Below are 20,494 nucleotides of genomic sequence, written 5' to 3'. Positions count from 1 at the left end.
CTCAAGGCAAGTACTTGTCCTCCTTGTTAGGATAACTCAGACCTCAAACTCGTCATGTTTGATTCCCAATTATGGCTAACACTTAATCTTAGTCACGTGGCCATCCAATTTCGAATCTGAAATTATCCCAGAGAGCCTAGAGATCTCTCCTTCCTTGATCGACCATGTTTCACAACAAACCTGAAAATAACATTTATAAACTGATATTTACACTACTCATTTGACAACCCTTAAGTATACTGATTCACACCTCGGGAACAAACGAACGACCTCAAGTGTAGTGCAAGGCATATACATCGTACTTGAGACTACATCTCGCTGCATCCCATGTGAATCAAGAAGATAAGCTGTCTCCTACAACATCTAAGGGATTCATTACATATTCGCTGAAACAACGCCCCTTTGCTCGTCTATATTACTCCATGCCCAGACCGATGGTAGTCCATAAAGTCGATGAGGCGATGACATTGTCAGTTCGTCCAGAAAGGAATTTTCGGCCCATTCTTCTTGAAGCCCTGTACAAATAATGTGAGTGCAAGCAGGTAAATTTGGAAATTTCATCTATACGGATTTGTGCTGGAGATCATGAATAAGTCCTGATACTCAACAAAAAATGGGGAGAAATCCCCCTCACAGGCAAATATAATTGTGGTCGGCACTTTGTTTTTACAACAATTTATTACTAAAAGAGCTGCATATAACTACATAAAATCTGCAACTGGCGGCATACCCAACTAACGTGTTACTGTTGATTACCCATATGCACACACTAGGGCTTAGCTTCAAAATATGACTAAACATACTGTAGCAAACAAATGGTTCAAAAGAGCTAACTCAAACAAAATAAACAAATTAAACAATGGTTCTACCTTTTGTAACAATTTAGAAAGATAAAAACTAAGGAAATGATACTTATTGAAGCGACATTACTCCTTCCACTCCGAAACATAAAGGCACTCAAGTACTCAACAAAAGAGTTTGACCAACTATTGGACACTAATAAAACGTGGATTATGTGAACAAAAAAGTGATATAAACCATATCTCTAAATGTTGGTCAAACTTGACTTTTGAAATACATGGGTGAGCCTTAAATGATTTAGACACTGCAACAAATTAGTTAATGTAGCAAGTTGGTCTGAACATTCTTATCTACTACTATTTTCCTGTGTGAACTGCTCCACTATTCCTACGACTTCCCCGTGTTCCAAACAGGGCCTAAGATAGAAAACCTGAAAACTAGATTTTATAAATACATTCGAAGTTCATATTGTACAGTCAGGAGTATCTGAATAAAACACATGCAAAAGAGCTATTGAAGAGAAAATTATGTCTCTCACTCTCGTGAATATTTATTCAAGGAAAGTAAAATAGAAATAATCTACATAAGTTTTACCTTCTTGACATCTGAATATAGGTCTTCAACCCTCTTCTCTGTCTTCTTTGCATAAGACCACATTTTATGCATATTAGACTCCATCTTTCTTGACATATCACTTACAATTTGAACCTACAATCATGATTCGCCGATTAGAACTTCAACCTATAACAATAATAATGATTATCCTATTAATGGTTTTCAGAAAGGGCTGCACCCACAAGTAGCAAATTCTAGTTTCCTCCAATAGCATACAAAAATAAGCATGAATACAGAAGAGCATGGAACAACCTAAAGTTTAAGAACAAGTCCAACAGACTTCGCAAGACGCGTGCCATCTGCCCATCCCTAAATTTACGGGAAAATGCCGTTCCAACATACTTGGTATCTCGCTCCGCAAAAATACAGCCTCAGCGAACATCCCTCCCAGTCTACAATTCTGTGGAGTCATCCCGCTCAGCATCAAACAACTGCCCCCAGGAAAGAGCAAGTTTTTCACTTTTTCCCTCTTGCGCCACCAGTCTGCATCAATCGGGCCAGGCTGCGCTGGTCTGGTGGGCCTGTCAGCATGGCCCAAGGATGCAGCAACGAGTAGGCAGATCACTGCTGCCGCACACATTTTCTGCTTCTGCTACTAGAGACGGAAGCAGAGGGAGCTTGAGCGGCACAAGAGGGAGTGCTGTGCTGGCCGAGCAGCTCCCTGGCTGCCCACCGTCGCACTGCGGGTGCTGAGCTGGCTGCTGCACACCGCTTGGTGGGATGGATGGGGAGCAGGGGGCGTTCAGTACTCTGGGGTGACTGAGACAGATGAGAGGGATTTTGTGAGGAGAGAATGAGAGAAACAATGCAGCCAAAAGTCCGAACTAATGGAAAGTGCTAGTGCAATCCACTTATACACTTCAGCACCCCCACTCAGGTATGACGGAAGACAAGTCAACATGTGTAGAGACTCAAAGGTATAGCTCAAGAGGCATATACGTGGACTGCTGACTCAGGTATGGCTCAAAAGGCCAATACCTGGACACCGAGGGGGTAACAACAATTTTAGGATAAATTGCAAAAGACAGGACTCGAACTCACCTTAGGCTCTGATAGCATGTCAAGCTTCATGCACTAGCCAACGCAACCAAAAGTCCGAACTAATGAAAAGGGCTAGTCCAATCCACTTATACACTTCAACAAAACTAAGAGATAAGAGATAAGAGAGACATACAGATACTGAGAGGTGAACAGGCATTTCTATTACATATTCTAGGTTTGAACATGCCATGACATCCAATTCTATGGTTTTCCTATTCCTGCATTTTTGGAATTCTTCAAATCAAAAGATTTAGGAACAGGAAAATTCCTACGTTAATGTTGTTCTTCTGAAAATCCTGCAGATTCCTGCGAATCATACAAAAACTCTTTGACGCACAATGTGTACTCATCATGATAAACGTGGCTGGTATGACTTGAACATTCACAGGGTGATTTTTAACCATTCAAAATTTTCCATGTTTAAGTATCTTGGCTTTACCCGCAAAAAAAAAAAGTATCTTGGCTTTACAAGATAAGAGAGTGGTAAAAAATGTCTTGTCTGCTAAGGTTCAAGTGTGAAATCATTAGATTCGAATTTAAATCTGAATTTCAAATTCTAGTATCAGACAACAAATCGAAATAAATAATATACAGAAAGTAACAGCAGTGATTAATTAAAGAATCAAGATATGTGTTAACCAAGACAAAGATACCTTTTCAATATCTGCATATAGAGCTTCGACCTTCTTTCCAGTATCCTTTGCCAATGACCATACCTGGCGAATACTAGAGCCCAACTTTCTTGATTCATCTGTCAGAACTTGAACCTGTTATCCGCACATGAGATGACTAGTTCAAACAGCTTTCCCAACAAACTCAATGCATACAAGAAGCTACAACTATAAAATTGTTTACTTCCCCGCAGCAGAACACAATGCATACAAGAAGCTACAGTGTGCAACCTCTGACAGCTGTGTCTCAAGAAAGGAACTTTCAGGAACCGGGACTGCATATGCTTCTTTTTTCATCGTCAAATCGTGATGGTAAATTTTCAAAATAAACGAGGTTGGGGATTAGAGCATTAACTACAATATTGTCAAACCGTTGAACTTCACTAAATAAGAGAGCACAATGGTATCACCATTAACGTTTCAAGTGGGATGGGATTTTCCAATAATCCTGTGTCCCATCCCATCCCAGTAATCCTACTTATCCCTCTAACAAAACACACAAATCCCGTACGGGCTAGCTGGGACGAGCCCACCCTAGCCCACAGATAGCCCACGTCCCTCTCGAGTCTCCAGTCTCGATCGAACAGTCCTCAGAGCGCCGAACCCCCTCAGAGCCGCACCCGCAACCGCACGGACCGCACAGCTGCTGCTCTTGCCTGGCCGGAGGCATCCGCTGCCGCCGCCGCCACCACCTCCCGGTCGCCGCAGCCGTCTCCCGGTCTCCGCGCCTCCTCCCTAGGTCTCCGCGCTGCCGCCAACGCCTCCCTAGGTCTCCCCGCCGCCGCCCCCCTTGTTCCTCTTCTCGCCGACGGGCGAAAGAGCACTGCGTCGCTTCCTTCATTGTAGCGACGGTGAGTGCGAGGCACGGGGCTCCAGCTGGTGGTTGCAGCGGCCGGATTTGAAGTATGTACCAGGCGGTAACAGCTACCTAGTGGGATTTTAGTGGGATAAGCGGGACATCCCATAAAAGCCCCCTTAGTTTGTACGTCGGCGGGATAAAAGGATTTAGGGACATCGGGATAACTGGTGATTAACATAGCGGGTGGCGGACGTCCCAGACCCATCCCACCTGAAATCCTAATCACCATTCTTATGTACTAATGTTTGAAAGACAGGCCATTAGTTCTTTTTAACAGAAATGTATCCAGATTCCAAGATATACAATAAGATAAAATTCTCATAAATCATAGGCAGAAACGAATAGTTAAAGAAGTGAAACGAACTGTGACTGCCAAGTAAAGATTATCTTAACTGAGATAACTTAGAAGTAGATACCTTTTTGACATCTGAATGTAGAGCTTCAACAGTTTTCTCTGTATCGTTGGCCAATGACCATATATTGTAAATATCAGAGTTCATCTTTCTTGATTCCGCCGCCAGAATTAGAACCTATTATCACCATGCCCAGGAAATGAGCTCCCCGAGAGGGATTTTAAAAAGAACTCTCAAATGCACACAAAGAATGGATATAGAAGAGCCTAAAAATAAAGTCATATCTAGGCATGTTCGGAATGGTTTTTTAAAATTGGAATTCTAAGAGGTTTGGCGTTTCTTGCTAAAATCCCTGTAATATTGAAACACTCCAAATGGTTTGTTTACCTTTAAATGAATAACAAGGCAACAGAAGAAGCCTACATTGGAGCAAACAAGCACTTAGCAAGCCATACTACTAGCAACTGCAGGTTGCTGCAATCGAGGGATAGATAACCCCATATTTCGAAATTAGGCAAGATTACATCTGTTAGGAGATACACTTGACTACCAAGAAAGAGTTATTCCACGTATATGTAGCTTGTTGAGGCCTCCACTTCATGAATTCTATCAAAGGTTCATCTTCAATCAAGAAAAATATTCAGAACATGTTCAATACTTATCTTGCAACACAGTATCTAGATTACTGGGTGTCCATACACCTGCACCTGTTCTGCCAGTAGCTCGAGCTCGATCTACCTTAAGTTGTCGGAAATGGCAGCTCATAGCAAGCAAGGCATCTGCTTAAACTGCGATGAATGCCTCGTCCCCCAATGCTACAGAAGATTGCGTATCATGCGCCTGGCACAACATTTGTTCATTGCAGCTCCATCTTAACTTTCGAGCGTGTGTTCAGACGATAGACACTGGCCAACACGGACCATGTCAATAGCACAGATACCCGCTGCACTCTCAACATCACCGACAACACATTCCTAGTGGAGTTCGTCGCCCCACCAGTAACAATCGATGGCACGCTGACTTGAAGTGTCACACATGTCAGTCCATGGGTCACGTCAAATCAAACTAAGAACCTCGAAGCGCATATTTAGTAGAACACTTGGTTATTACATGCAAAGAAAGATTTGCAAACGCTGGTGATTTATGCAACTAGCATCGAATTAGAAGGTACAATACAAATAAAATCAAAATTTAATTTAACATTCGATACTACTACACTGCAGGTCAACGACCGAGACACATCATTTAATTATATTGCAAGTTTTTAGTATCCCAAAAAAAGATCTACTGATGAGTGAGACAATATTTTAAAAGTTGACCCTGTACATAAGTGGAGAAAAGAGGGAGTGAGAGAGGAACCTCATTTGTGACTGACTTGATAGTACTTTCAGAATTCCGTAATAATTCCTACAACATAAAAAGGCACAAAAGTCAATGAATGATATTAAGTGATAGACTATCTTGACAAAACTACAAAGCGTCCAATCTAATATCAAAGTCGCTTTAAGGAAACAGTTATCTCACAGGTTGCTAGGCTCAAGATTTTGAGCTTTGGGGGTTAGAAACCCTTCTATCCTTGTAAAATGACAATGTAAAGTTGTGTCTGTGTGCGTGACATGGATAATCCTAATCAGATGACCTAGTACTAAGTCAATTCTTTTGCACTATGGAGGCAGATGTACAGAAAAGTAATGCTCCACTGCTCCTTCTTAGCCCCAACGGTCCCTAATTAAGCATCATTATTCATTAGTGCTGGTGTGAGACCAAGGACAGACCGCTGCAAGCATGCACAATAGTGATCGGTGTGGTGCACTTGTACTGTTCGCTCTGGAATGTCAATGTCCAATAAGAGCAAAACGAGAAGAGGACAGAAGTCCATTCTAGCACAGATGAAGGTTGTTTTCAGGTTCAATTAAATGGTGCCAAAATATTCAGGAAGCGAGATCTTCCACTAATCTTAAGGACACAAATAGTTACAGTTTGCAAGATCTAGATGTATCAAGGGTTCAAGGCCAAAGAACCATCATCTACCACTAATATAAAAAATACCAGTGAGGAGAGGACCAAACCATCTCAGCCATGTCGTTCTAATTTGTTTTTCCCGAATTGGAGCCAAATCAAGCACAAGCCAATGTAATTGTCAAATGTTTGTCAAGTCAGTTGGCTGCAAACCAAATGGAGGCCTATTTTGGCACAAGTTTGGAAATAACAATAGCTCTAATCCAAAAACATATGAGGTGATCGGCGCAGTGCACTTGTACTGTTCGAGAACGAGAAGAGGACAGAATTGCATTCTAGAACATATGAAGGTTGTTTACAGGTTCAATCAAATGGTTTCCAAAATATTCGGGAAGCAATATCTTCCACTAAAATTAAGGACACAAATAGTTTCAGTTTGCAAAACATAGATGTATCAAGGGCTCAATGCCAAAGAACCATCATCTACCACTATAATGTAAAAAAACACCACTAAAGGGGAGGTCCAAACCATCTCAGCCATATTATTCTCATTTATTTGTTTTGAACGAATTGGAACCAACTCAAGCACAAGCCAATGTAAGTTGTCAAATGTTTGTCAGGTCAGTTGGTTGAAAACCAAATGGAGGCCTATTTTCATATTTTGGCAAAAATTTCGAAGTAACAATAGCTATAATCCAAAGTTCCGAACAAGTTAACAAAGTTTTGGTCATGCCCTTGTTTCGTGCATGCCAAAATTTTGGCTAGGCTAGTTGGTGCTCAAAACCAAACACACCATATTCTTTTCACTAGTATGGCCTATGGTTCAATAAAAAAATGTCAAACTAACTGGAGTGCTCAAATTTCACATCCACTGCTCCCTTTATGACATACTATATCACTGTCTCTATCACTTTATTCACCTTAATTTACCAATGCCAGACACATACCTTGATGTTTTCTTGTTCCTTGATCAGAGCCTGAATGTCTAGTCCCATCGCTTTCACAACCCCGGCATCTTCCTCTGAAAGATGACCTTTGTCACCCGATGCTTTTGAATTGTTTTCCCACTCTGTATGCATTTTCACTAGCATGGCCTGTAGTAAACAAAAAACCTTTATGACATACTCTATCACTGTCTCTCTCACTTTATTCACCTTAATTTACCAATGCCAGACACATACCTTGATGTTTTCTTGTTCCTTGATCAGAGCCTGAATGTCTAGTCCTATCGCTTTCACAACCCCGACATCTTCCTCTGAAACATGACCTTTGTCACCCGATGCTTTTGAATTGTTTTCCCATTCTGTATGCATTTTCACTAGCATAGCCTGTAGTTAACAAAAAAAAAAATCAAACTACCTGGAGCGCTCAAATTTCACATCAACTACTCCATTTATGGCATAATCTATCATTATCTCTCTCACTCTGCTCACCATAATTCACCAATCGCCAGATGCATACCTTGATGTTTTCTTGCTCCTTGATCAGAGCCTGAATGTCCAGTTCCATCGCTTTCACAACCTCGTCACCTTCATCTGAACCATGACCTTTGCCATCCGATGCTTTCGAATTGGTCTCCCAGAGTGATTCTGCATGCACAATTCAAGAAATCCCAAATCACAATTGCGCAGGTTATAACGACATACTTACACAGCACTCATTATCAATCTGAACACAAGAACAATTGGTGCTGACAGTGAGTCACTAATCTCTGACGTACCCAATCGGTTGAGCTGGAGCTTCAGCTGCTCGATCTCCAGCCGAACCTCTAGGCCCATACCATCCTCTCCAGTGTTGGTCACGGACGCGACGCAGTGCCCCGTCTGACCGACGTGGTCTCGGGGAAGGCCGAAGATGACGGCGAGGAGCGCGGCCGCGATGGCGAAGGCGGTGCAGGATCGGCGGAGGTCGCCGGCGCTACCGGAGGTGTTCAGGCGGACAACGAAGGAGAGCAGGCGGAGGGGGATGAGGAAGGCGACGACGACGGCGAGGATGGCCGAGTCGACCCTCATGGCCATGGACGGAAAGAATCCCCTGTTGCGAGTAGGGCTTGCAGTCCTAGGTCAGGTGTCATGACTCATGAGTACCAGCACGGGACTTGCGGCTTTTTAGGTTGGGTGCTGCCGTTTGGTTCTCACGCAAAACCTCTTTTTTTTCACTTTTCATATGAAAAATCTCTCTTTTTTTTTCGATAAAACGCAAAATCTCTCCTAAGACCGACTTAGCGGATCCGTGAAAGTCCATCACCCTCTAATACAGTACTCCATTTCAGAGGATACGGAGATGTAGTTCTTCCGGATTCTCTAAAATCGTTTTTCTTCTTCTTTTTTTAATAAAACTTGAACGTAATTTGAACATAGAACAAACAAAAGCATCATCAACATATAGCCCAAGTGCTGTCAGCTGAACCACTCCCTCTCAACTTTGCGCCACTCCATTGCATCTTCGATGCCAAGATATCCGCTCTCCTAATCTCGCGATACTATGTATTTGTTCCAGGTGGATCCATTATCAGGTGTCTGTCCTTATTGGAGGGCGGAGGTTGTGGAATGAGAAAACCTTTGCAGGATCTTCGATCTTCATCCCTTCTCGGAGGGCGAGGACGAAGTCTCGTGGGCTCTTGAACCCTCCGGGACCTTTTCCACTAGGTCCATCTACGGACGTCTCTCGCAAGGGGCGGTGGTGACTCACTTCAGGGAGGTCTGGAAGACGAGGGTGCCGCCTAGGATTAGGGTTTTCCTCTGGCAACTCATCAGGAGCCGCCTTCCATCGGGAGTACAAGTGGCAAAGAGGAATGGCCCAACTAATGGGGCCTGTGCCTTCTGTGGGGAACAGGAGGATTGTAACCATATCTTTTTCTCATGCTACCTGGCTAAGTTGGCATGGGCAGGAGCTAGGGAGCTCCTACGGTGTGACTGGAACCCAGCAGGGGCTGGGCAGTTCATTGCTCTTGTCCAAAGTCTTTCGGGGTCCCTTCGTAGGCTAGCCTGGTTCACCTTTGCGGCCCAATGCTGGGCGCTTTGGAACATTAGGAATAAACTAGCTATGGAAGGAAAGCTTATCAATAACCCTGCAGATGTCTTCTTCCATATGCACTCATATATGCAGCGCTGGAGGGTTCAGACCGAGGGACCGTGCGACTCTGGACGTGGTGATGGAAGGGGTTAGGAGGCTCTAGGCGACGACGCGCGCACAAGCTGGATGAAGACATTTGCTATCTTTGTTGCTGTGTGTGTGTGCTAGCTTCATGTACTCCATTTGCTTTGGTAGATGATCGAACCTTGTATGGTCTTGATTTGTGGGGCTGGGTGAGGCCAGGATTTGGTTTGTAAGCTATCATACTATTGTGGTTGCCGTATGGCTTTATATATAAAGCCGGGCCTATGGCCTTATGTTTAAAAAAGGTGTCTGTCCTTATCTACTCTCACAATCTCCCAATAAGCTCTCATCTTTCCACCGAAATCAGCTAGAAATTGGTTAAAATTTCATGTTTTTTAATATACTGAAAAGTTCCTCCTAAATTTACAGTACAAGAGGGCGTTTTTGCAGTATACTAAAAAATAATACAGTAGAGGGACGTTTTGACTTTTGAGTAGCTGCTATAAACAGTGGATTCCCAGCATCATTTTAGCATGACCCCTTTTTTAGTACTCTGCTTACCGAGTCACAGTGCAATACACAAATCATTACATGAGACAGTCTAGGAAGTTAAATTGGCAAAGCAGTTAATCATGGGCTAAAGAGCAACATCATCAGAAACTGAAAGAATAATCTTGATGGATCTTGCTTCTCCAATACACCAATGTATATACATGAAGCTGTCCAATAGTTCAGAAACATCTTGATCGCATTTGGTCAATGCGCGAACTTTGAGGATTTGAGGCCGTATCTAGGATTGAATGAATGCCAATAAGAAAACAAAAAATGACTAAGCTAAAATGGAATGTTAGGAGGACATGTTCTTTTTCTGCTATTTTCTATCATTGACTACATCACTGAAAAACAAGCTGAAGAACAACGGCCAGCTATATTGAGTGAGATACTGGGTGTCACAAGCAGATGATCGCAATTAATGGGAGGATATGAAGACATGAAGGCCCTTGTCATGCTCGATCCCACAAGCCACTAACAGAATGGAATGACATTCTGAAACAAACAATGATATATATTAGTTTGTATAAATAGCCTGACTTCACAAACAAAATGAAGTAAATAAATTCCTAACCGGCTGAGTGTTTCTTTTCATTCAGTACATTGCAAAATGAAGCATACAGAAACCACTTAAATATTAAAAATGAACCATTCGCTCAGATATGCTTGGGGACTTACCTAATGGGGACTTATACTGCACATGGGCTTGACAGTTTTAGTTTGTTGGAAAACTGTTCCCATCCACAGATATGCATGGAGTTGAATTTCTCGGAGTATGAACCGAAGGAGAAAAACGGTGCTGGTCCCGAATGTCATCAAGGAGCAATTGTGAACTGTTGGCTTCCAAAGGAGCATGAAGATTTATGTGGTTTTGTTCAATTCTTGATACATAACCACTATGCTGCAACGAGTTGGAGTCTGATGAAGCAAAGAAGTTCATGCGGTCTGGTTCAGCTCTTGCCGCACCGTCGCTGTTCTGTACACCATTATGTCCCAAGTCCAAACCGTCTGATGGTCTGTGCCTATTCAGCAAAATGCGCATCCATCCACGTCTTCGAGAAAGAGTTGCAAGCCTTCCTCCAGATGGAGTTGATACGCCCGCGGTAGAAGCTTGTGATTCAGCAGGATGATTTTGCCTAGAACTCTCTCTAGGTGATGCATTTAGATCAAACCCTTGAAATGTTTGCCAAGAGTTGATTGAAGGTGACCTTTCGAATATGCCAATTGGTGCAGTTGCTGCTACCTGTGCAGAATTGCTATTAGTAAGTCTTCTAGGATACGATGGCCCCTCGCCAGCGAGTCTACATCCTCCACAGTACCAATTTCCTTCAGGTACTTCTCTTCCCAGGCCAACACAATAAGTGTGTGCTGAGGAATCACAAATATCACAGAGTAACATGAGACTATCTTCACCACCTTGATTGCACTCTATGCACACAAGATTCTCGTATGGGTCTAACCAGCGCCTTATTTCTTCTTCTGTGGGCTGATAAACCTGTACAAGAAGCAGGAAAATGAGAATATGCAATCAAGAAAAAAACATAGTAGAACAACATTTTTCGCAGCAAACAAGATCAAGGTGAAGGAAGGCTTATTGAGAATATGGAAGTAGGCAGAACTACAAGAAAGGTGAATGTAAATGATTCGCGGCCATGATTAAGGAGTGGTAGATTCATGAACCTTGCAAGAATAACATTTAAGCAGTAATTCAGAATATAATGCCCCTAAATTCAAATTTCTTGCCTGTTGTAAGTTGTAACTCAACATTGATACACAAGTTAGCAATGTGATTTTGGACGTGACAATGTCAATTGCATGGCAATGAACAAATATATCAACAGACAACTAAATGATAAGTTACCAGTAAAAAAAACTATAAGGCTGCATTGTTTACCAGAAATAAATTTAATGTAAAACACATAATGACAGTAAACATATCCAACAATTATGTTTTGATATTTTTAGCTTACGTTTTGAATTGGTTACCCATCTAAAAATGGGAGGGAATAACAACTTAATGGTTACCTGATCACGCTCTTCAACCCTAATCACAGTTTTTTTCAGCTCCAAGCCAAGATCCACTTTCGATGACTTGGTAATCGTTGTGAAGCGCCTCTTACACAATGGACACTTTGACTCAACCTTAGACCACTCCATGATGCACGGGAAGCAAAAGTAGTGCGAGCAGCAATTCAGCATGCCCTGCGGAGTCATCCTCAGGTCCTCAGAGAAGCATATCCCACACATCTGCTTCCCAGCATCCACTGCCTCCTTTTTCTCCTTTCCTTTGTCCTCTACATTTCTTGTAAGAGAAATCCTCCTCACTGACACGGGCAGCGTAGGCTGAGCCTCCAGAGGTTTATCCCTGGAGTCCTTATCTGAGACATGGAATTCAGAGTCTGAGCATGACCCCGAGAGGAATACCCTCTTCTTCCTCTTGGCCTCTGCTTCCCTTACACATCCCAAATCCTTATCCGAGGCATGGAATTCAGACTCTGAGGATGACCCTGAGATGAATGCCCTATTCTCATTCTTCTTGGCCTCTTTCCTGACATGGCCCAATTCCTTATCTGATACATGGAATTCAGATTCTGATGATGACCCTGAGACGAATACCCTATGCATCTTCTTCTTCTTCTTCTTCTTCTTCTTCTTCTTGGCCTCTTTCCTGACATGCCCCAATTCCTTATCTGAGACATGGAATTCAGATTCAGAGGATGACCCTGAGACGAATACCCTCTTCTTATTCTTCTTCTTGGCCTCTTTTCTGACATGCCCCAATTCCCTATCTGAGACATTAAATTCAGAGTCTGACGATGACACACACTTCTTGCTCGCAGTTTCTCTGGAAGCCTCCAACTGCGTATCCGAGACATGATATTCAGAGTCTGAGTCTGACTGCAAGACGAGTGCCCGTTTCTTCCTCTCGACCACTTCTTCTCCGACACCCCTCAGTTCCTCATCCGAGACATGGAATTCAGACCCCGAGGATGACCCCGCCGCTTTCTTTCTCCTCCCCTTCCTAGCCGCAACTCTCACCGGCTCGGCCACCCGGGCCTCGGCATCCTCGTCAGACGTTCCAAACTCGAAATCTGACGTGTCTGAATCGACAGCCGGCCATATATCGGCCTCGGCAACCGGCACTGGACGGTCCTGCCTCCCGAACCTGGCTTTCTTCCGTGGATTCCGGCTCACCTCGACCTGATCGTCGTCCTCCACAATGAAGTCGTCGTCGTCGTCATCCTCGACGGCCAGACGCTTTCTCCGCCGCCTCGCAGGCGCTGCCTTCCTTTTCTTGCCTGAACAAACCTTCCGCTTGGAACTGCTTTTCCTCTTCGTCCCACGTCGCCGCTTCGGGGCGGGCGTTCGGCGCAGCACTGTGTTCTTAGTCCTCTGCTGCGTCTTTCCGGTGCGCCTGACAACGAATTCTTCCTCTTCGTCGTCGTCAGGCTCGTCGTCGTCGTCGCCCTCCAGTTCAGGGTCGAAATCCATGTCCCGGTCCTCCTCCCCCTCGTCCAAGTCGGGGTCGAAGTCCACGTCCTCCTCCTGCCGCCGCCGATTAGATCGCTCGGGCGCCGGAGCCTGGCCGCGGCCTCCACATTCCCCGTTGGGCCGCGGCGGTTCCTCCTCCTCCTCGAGATCTTCCTGGAAGTCTGCAATCCCCTCGACCTCCTCCGAGTAGTCGTCGTCCTCGTACCTGCGCCGCCGCCGAGATCGCGCGGCGGCCGGATTGGACTTCCTCTTGACCGGCCTCGGCGTCTCCTCCTCCTCGTCCTCCTCGTCCACCTGGTACTCCGCGTCAGAGCCCCCTCCCTCCTCGGCGGCGCTGGAGGCGCAGAGCTCCTCCTCGTCGTCCTCAACCAGGTACTCCTCGTCGCTGTCGTCGCCCTCGACCCCCCGCCGCCGCCCCGTCCCCATCCCTACACACCAACGAAATCACCCGGAATCAGAACCAGATCGCCGGATCCCAGCGTGGAACACCGCGAAAATCACCCGGCACTTGCGCAATTACCGTTGAGAGGAGCGGAGCTGGCAACGCCCTAGTAGCCCAGGATTTCCGATAATACGTTGAGAGGAGCCGTGTGGTTTCGAACCGATACCGGTACGCGCAGGTCAGCGAAGGCGGCGGCGGCGCCGGCGAGCTGAGGTGAGACGAGAGGAAGTCGGAAGGTGGAGGTTACGAGGGGCGGGCAGTACGGGTGGGGAGGAAGGTGAGGTGAGGTGGGGGAACGCGGTGGCTTTTATCGCGCCGGAGTGGGACGGGATGGGTGGGGTGGGCTGGCCAGTGGTTGGATTGTTGGGACTCTCTTCGCTTGCTTGCTTGGACTAGTCGCCTTCGCCCGCGGCATCGTGGCCGTTCACATGTTGGTTGTAGCTTTGGTGCGCCGCTGGTAATGCCGAGCTGGACTTGCCCCGCCCTGCACCTGCCATGACCCATCTCATGGTGGCCCGGCCTCCATCTCCAGCAGCTTTTGTTTCGTGTCTTCTATTCTCTCCCACACGCTGCGTCAGCGTCGCCCACGACACGACGACAGATATATATATACTCTCTGATGCAACGAGACGACATAAATCCAAAGACTATCTCTGACACAATTTACACAGCAAGCACAGATTTGTGTCCCTGTACAGATTTGTGTCCCTGTACTAGATCGATAGAGCTCGACCTCTCGAACACTTTCAGATCCGAGCAAACAAAAAGTTCACCGTCGCTGCGTCACCTCGCTGTCGTATGGTCTGACAGTGTCACGGTTCGGCTCACGACCTTCTTCTTTCCCTCTTTTCGCCCCGGGACCGGCGCGACGGCCGATTTGGTTACGAGAGTAGCAAATCCAGGTGTGGCCTTTTTTTCGCAATGACGATGCACGTTTCTGATCCCTGCATCAGCTGCTGCAATCTTTGCTTCAGACACGGTATACTGCATGCTTTCACAGCTATGCTCTGTGAGACTCGGCAGTGAGCTGAAAACAGCCCACCTGAACAATTCTTCCCCTACAGGACTGATGATCATTCACGGCCGCTTAACTGCAAGCTTTATTTGTCAGCAAGATCTAGTACTGGATAGGAAAGCAGTAAAGGTTCTCCCAGCCCGATTTGAAACTATTATAACAGTTCATAATCTAGGCCAGTCAATGCTCACACCCCATCTCAGCTATTTGGCAACAATTCCTATATACCACCAGCTGTCCAATTGTAAAAGCATCTCTACCAGATACCGCATAACGCGAAAACCGCAAAAGCGTAACAGTATACCGCAACACGTTTTGCGGTACGAAATTGCGGGGCGGTAGAGTACATGTCCTCGTACCTGCGCTGCACCTATGCCCTCCGCGCGAGCTCGCCTCCTCCCACGGGCGTGAGTGTCCGGGCCCACTCCGCCCCTGCGTTGTTCTCTTGGCTGGATATGATGAAAATTGGAATAAGTTTTGCAGGATCCGGTATGGGGTTTTTTTTTTTGGTCAAACGAAACCACAAACTTGTGGTTATTTTTCGATTGGTACTTTTACGAATTTGTTAGAGGTTCTCTAACCTGTAGAGTGTAGAACACGGTATGCCAAACTTATGCAGCAGGTTGCCTGGTTTCAACATGTAGCTAGGAGCGGTGCAACAGGCGCAAACCAACATGTGAACGGCGTTAGGAGCACTAGAAGGAGTGTGACGTTTTGTAGCTCGAGCTACATGTATGCCATTTTCTGAAAGTATTGCAAAATATTCTAGACATAGGTAACGATGTATTCTATAAACGTGCAATTTTGAATTTCTCGTGATATTGTCAAGTTCATGTTATGTTTTTGATTTACAGTATTCACGCTTCCACGTGTCAGTTCAAAAGTTTGTGCAACCTAGTTCGGCACTGCAAGTTACTTTACTTCCTTTTGCCCGCAACTTTTTTTTTTGTTTACTTCCTTTGATATTGACACCAAGGGAAAACTGCACATCAAGAGTGATGCTGGTTTCAACACCCTAGAACATAAAAGACAAAATATCTTGACAAACTTTATGGAACAATCTTGTGGACTTTGTTCCTGCAAATTAAATTGCCATGGAGTTGTCTTGCTCAGGTAAACAACATAGAGCTATGCCGTGCTATGTGCTTCTGTTACTCCTAAAAATGCATACCATATGAACCTTTTCCCCCTCCAGGGGGCATGTTACGCAAAGGCACAAAGCTGCACACAGGGTGTGCTCTTACAGCCATTTAACCACACTAGATAGAAACCAATAAGTTCCTTTCATATCAGTTCGAACAATTACCGTATTAGTATTCAAACAATATACCAAAACAGAATCACAAAAGTGGCTGTAGTTTAGTGGTGAGAATTCCACGTTGTGGCCGTGGAGACCTGGGCTCGAATCCCAGCAGCCACATTTTCGTATGTTTTTTTCTTTTTTGGAAAAATATATTGAGCATATTCTCGAGGGAAGCCACATCTCAACAATCTGGGACCAAAAATGACCCGTAAACTGATTTGCTGAACTTCTCAACACATCTTCATATTTTTTCGTTTTCGAAAATAAAGCTTGAGCATATTCTTGAGGGCAGCCACATCTTGATAATCTGGGACTAAAAATGACCGGTTGGCCACTTGTAACCCGTAAACTACGATTTGCTGAACTTCTTAGCACATCTTCATTTTTTTCGTTTTCGACAATAAATCTTGAGCATATTCTTGAGCGCTCGATAATTTGGGACTAAAAATGCCGAGTTGGCCAGTTGTAACCCTTAGACTACGATTTGTTGAACTTCTTAGCTTTTTTCATTCTCGAAAATAAATCTTGACGACAGACACATTCCGTATTCTTGAGCACAGCCACATCTCAATAATTTGGGACCAAAAATGCCCACACTTTTTCATTTTCGAAAATAAATCTTGAGCATATTCTTGAGCACAGCCACATCTCGATAATTTGGGACCGAAAATGCCCGGTTGGCTAGTTGTAACCCGTAGACTACGATTTGCTAAACTTCTTATCTTTTTTCATTCTCGAAAATAAATCTTGAGCATATTCTTGAGCACGGACACATCTCATATTCTTGAGCACAGCCACATCTCAATAATTTGGGACCAAAAATGTCCGGCTGGGCAGTTGTAACCTGTAGAGTACGATTTGCTAAACTTATGCAGCAGGTTACCTGCTTTCAACAGAAACGAGATGACCTATATGGTAATCCATAATAAGAGGTAAAATTCTTTCTCCTATGCCAAGTTGTTGTGAAATATAAGCATGCAAGAAGTTACGGAGCTCCTTGGCAAATACTAAACACTCATGCACAGACACATCTCGACTATTTGGGACCAAATATGCCCGGTTCGCCAGTTGTAACATGTAGACTACGATTTGCATAAACTTATGCAGAAACGACAGGACCTATATGGCAATCCATCATAAGAGGTACACAAATTTCTCCTATGCCAAGTTGTTGTGAAATATAAGCAGACAATAAATTACGGAGCTCCTTGGTAAATACTAAACACAAGATATCGGTTTATAATAAAATAGTAATTGGATGCTTAAAAGCTTTTTTTTAAAATCCTATGAGTTGTTTTTTGCTCATTGCTAATAAACTCGTTTTAGCGATTATTACTGTCATATTTACAAAATATTTTGTTCAAGTAAATGAATATAAAACTAATTGGAAATCCATGTCCATGATAATCCAGTTGGGCGTGCATGACATTAGAACAATGAGGTCACTAACATAGCAGCTATAAATGAAAATAAGTGAATAGTTACCAGATCTTACTCAAACCACAAAAGCATGCCATATACCCATGTGAAGTGCTGAAAGGCAAATAGCCAGGACACCAGTTGTCTTAAGCTGGAGCCTGGAGGATCAATTGTGGTATAAACTATAAACACCAACAGGTAATCAGTTAAGTGATCTGAGTACCAGTACCTTGGCACGCTTACAGCTTCCTAGCCCCTACTTCTCCCTACATCATCACCCGTATCACATCCCTGGTAGCAGAGCGTCAAGAGGCCTACCATCAGAACCAGATCAATAGAACATAAAATCGGAACAGTCTTGAAAATTCATAATGCATAAAATTTATGTACTGCTGGAAGAACCACAGAATCAGCTGGATTTCAGTCAGGGCAATGAATTAGGAGCACATGAAGTTACATTTGCGACCGACCGTTGCAGTTTAGAGGTGATGAATACAAGTAAAAGACCAGACTAAACTTTGAACTAAATCAATAAAGAATATTGATGCATGCCAATTAGACAGATCATTAAGTTTTTTCTTGGTCTGATATATATGAAGTGCCTCTACCTATCGTCCCTTTGAAGCTGATTCAGTTGGACTAATGTAGCATGTGGCAATCATACAATAAGCTAATCTGGTAGCTTAGGTTAGGTATGCAGATGAAGTCACGGTTCTGCAGAATAACTGTGTTCGATCTTGGATCTCTTGGTACTGTCAAGTTCATGTCATGTTTTTAATTTACACCAAAACAATTAGACAATTCCCTCTTCCCCAGTGCTTCAGATTGCCCATTCCGCTTCTTGATATATTAGCCTTAATCTTATCAGTTCCAGAGTTTGCGCTATCCAATTCAGCGTAGTAATTAATTTACTTCCTTTGATCCTAAGTCCTGACACAAAGTGAAACTACAACAGGAAAACTATATACCAAATTGAGATTTTAACTTCTCAGTGCATAAACGCCAAAATATGATACAAACTTGCTGAACAGCAATTTGCATCTATGCTGCGAATTAATTTGCCATTGAGTTGAACTGATCCTGTCAGGGGCGAAGCTGGAGGTAAATATCATTGGGGCCAGCTATGCTAGTTATGCTATGATCTTCCACTAATGAGCTAAGCGAGATACTAAACTAGTGAAGGTTTCCTGAAATTTGTTGGGTTCATCTGAACCCAACTATTGTATACCAGCTCCGCCACTGGATCCTGTAGGCAGACATCATAAAGTTGCAGCCGTGTTCAGTGCTTAAACCATAGAGCAAAACACTCACCTTTGAAGTCAACCATAAGACACATGATTGGACAAAATCAAACCTTTTTATCCCAATAATACATATAACTAAACATTCAAATTGATTTTGGTGAAGCCAATAATAAGGAGAATCGGCGGTTGTTCTCCAACCAAATGCATTAGCAATTTAGCATGAACTTCAACCATACCACGAACACAGGCAACCAGATTCCAGAAGCCACTCTTTCATTTATCAATACTGTTTGTCCCTCAATTTTGAGCTTTATTGCATCCTATTATCAATTGTGTCTTAACACGCTTGAAACATCAGCAAGAATTCCAGTTCTTGTGAGTGCTGATCAGCGCAGACAACAATCTGGCAGACACCGTCGGCATGGAGCTACCGGGCAAAACACTCATGTTTGAAGTCAACCCTACCCAATTAGAAGAAAGCAAACCCTCTATCCAATGACAACTAATGAAACTGATTCTGCAAAATAACTGTACTCAATCTTGGATCTCTTGTATTGTCAAGTTTACATCATGTTTTAAATTTACAGCATTCCCTCTTCCACAGTGCTTCGGATTGCCCATTCCGCATCATGATATATTAGCCCACAATCATATCATTTCAAAAGTTTGTGCTACCCAATTCAGCACAGTTAGTTAATGTACATCCTTTGATATTGAGACACAGCGAAAACTACTGCAGGAAAACTATACACCAAATTGAGATTCTCGTTTCAACTTCCTAGTAGTACAAATGCCAAATTATGATTCAAAAAAAAAATTTGATGAACAGCATTGTGCATCTATGCTGCAAATTAATTTTTCATGGAGTAGTCTTAATCCTTACTCAAACCACTAAAAAGTACACCTCTTTTGGTCACGGCAGTTTAAGTTACTAATGGGGGCTTTCTTGGTTGACTTGTTCTGAGAACTGGGTGATTTGGTTGCGAGAATAGCACCTGCAGGTTCCCTCAAGCTTTAATTGATAAGCCTCAAGGGTGAGCCTCAGGGGCTTATTACACAGAGCTGGGACTGGGAGGTGCTTTTACAGCCATTTACTTACAAGCTTTTTTGTTCACAAGATCCACTAGATAGTAAATCAAATAAGGTTCTTTCATGTTAGTTTGAAATTAGTAGAACAGTTCATAATTTGAGCACAGCTGCATCTCAACAATTTGGGATCAGCAATGCCCGGTTGGTAGGGGCCAGTTGTAACCTGTAGACTACAATTTTCTGAAAATAATAAAATATGCAGCATGTTACCTGATTTCAACAGGAATGACAGCTAGGAGCACTAGAAGTTACTTTTGTGAAGGCGCGTTGGAATTTAGAGGTGACGAGATAAAAACAAAATATCAGAATAACTAGACTATGAACGAAACCACTAAGGAGTATGGACAGATGACACATGCCAATTAGAAAGCTCATCATGTTTAATATGGTCTGATGTATATGAATTGCATCTACATATTATTCCTTTGAAGCTGATTCAATTAGACTAATGTAGCACACGGCAATCAAAAAAGATAAGCTAATCTGGTAGCTCAGGTATGGTATGCCGATCAAGTCACTAATTCTGCAGAATAAGTGCAC

The 20,494-nt window shown here is 43.7% G+C and overlaps 2 protein-coding genes and 1 non-coding gene across 5 annotated transcripts; 1 reads left to right on the top strand and 2 right to left on the bottom strand.

The window, feature by feature from the left end:
* Window positions 1-219: 219 nt before the first annotated feature.
* On the bottom strand, window positions 220-8,370 carry LOC124702204. Of its 3 annotated transcripts, XM_047234326.1 has the most exons (9): window positions 8,020-8,370; window positions 7,761-7,888; window positions 7,481-7,627; window positions 7,247-7,393; window positions 5,700-5,747; window positions 4,404-4,517; window positions 3,111-3,224; window positions 1,396-1,509; window positions 220-515 (listed from the first exon to the last, which is right to left on the bottom strand). In XM_047234326.1, the coding sequence occupies exons 1-9, from the start codon at window positions 8,315-8,317 to the stop codon at window positions 471-473; spliced, it is 1,155 nt and encodes a 384-aa protein (XP_047090282.1). In that variant the 5' UTR covers window positions 8,318-8,370; the 3' UTR covers window positions 220-470. The 3 variants fall into 3 exon arrangements, with proteins under 3 accessions (XP_047090282.1, XP_047090283.1, XP_047090284.1); XM_047234327.1 differs by lacking the exon at window positions 7,247-7,393; XM_047234328.1 differs by lacking the exon at window positions 7,481-7,627.
* A 1,678-nt stretch (window positions 8,371-10,048) lies between these two features.
* LOC124695400 (ABC transporter F family member 4-like) lies at window positions 10,049-13,868 on the bottom strand. Its single transcript, XM_047228255.1, has 3 exons — window positions 11,976-13,868; window positions 10,629-11,445; window positions 10,049-10,445 (listed from the first exon to the last, which is right to left on the bottom strand). The coding sequence occupies exons 1-2, from the start codon at window positions 13,866-13,868 to the stop codon at window positions 10,666-10,668; spliced, it is 2,673 nt and encodes an 890-aa protein (XP_047084211.1). The 3' UTR covers window positions 10,049-10,445; window positions 10,629-10,665.
* Window positions 13,869-16,247: 2,379 nt separating this feature from the next.
* Window positions 16,248-16,319, top strand: TRNAH-GUG. Its single transcript has one exon. It is a non-coding gene; the product is annotated as a tRNA-His (tRNA).
* Window positions 16,320-20,494: the final 4,175 nt, after the last annotated feature.

Source organism: Lolium rigidum, chromosome 3 (genome assembly GCF_022539505.1).
Source record: "Lolium rigidum isolate FL_2022 chromosome 3, APGP_CSIRO_Lrig_0.1, whole genome shotgun sequence".
Classification (NCBI taxonomy): Eukaryota; Viridiplantae; Streptophyta; class Magnoliopsida; order Poales; family Poaceae; genus Lolium; species Lolium rigidum.
The sequence above is the reverse complement of the archived record's forward strand: the minus strand, read 5'-3'. Positions and strand labels throughout refer to the sequence as shown.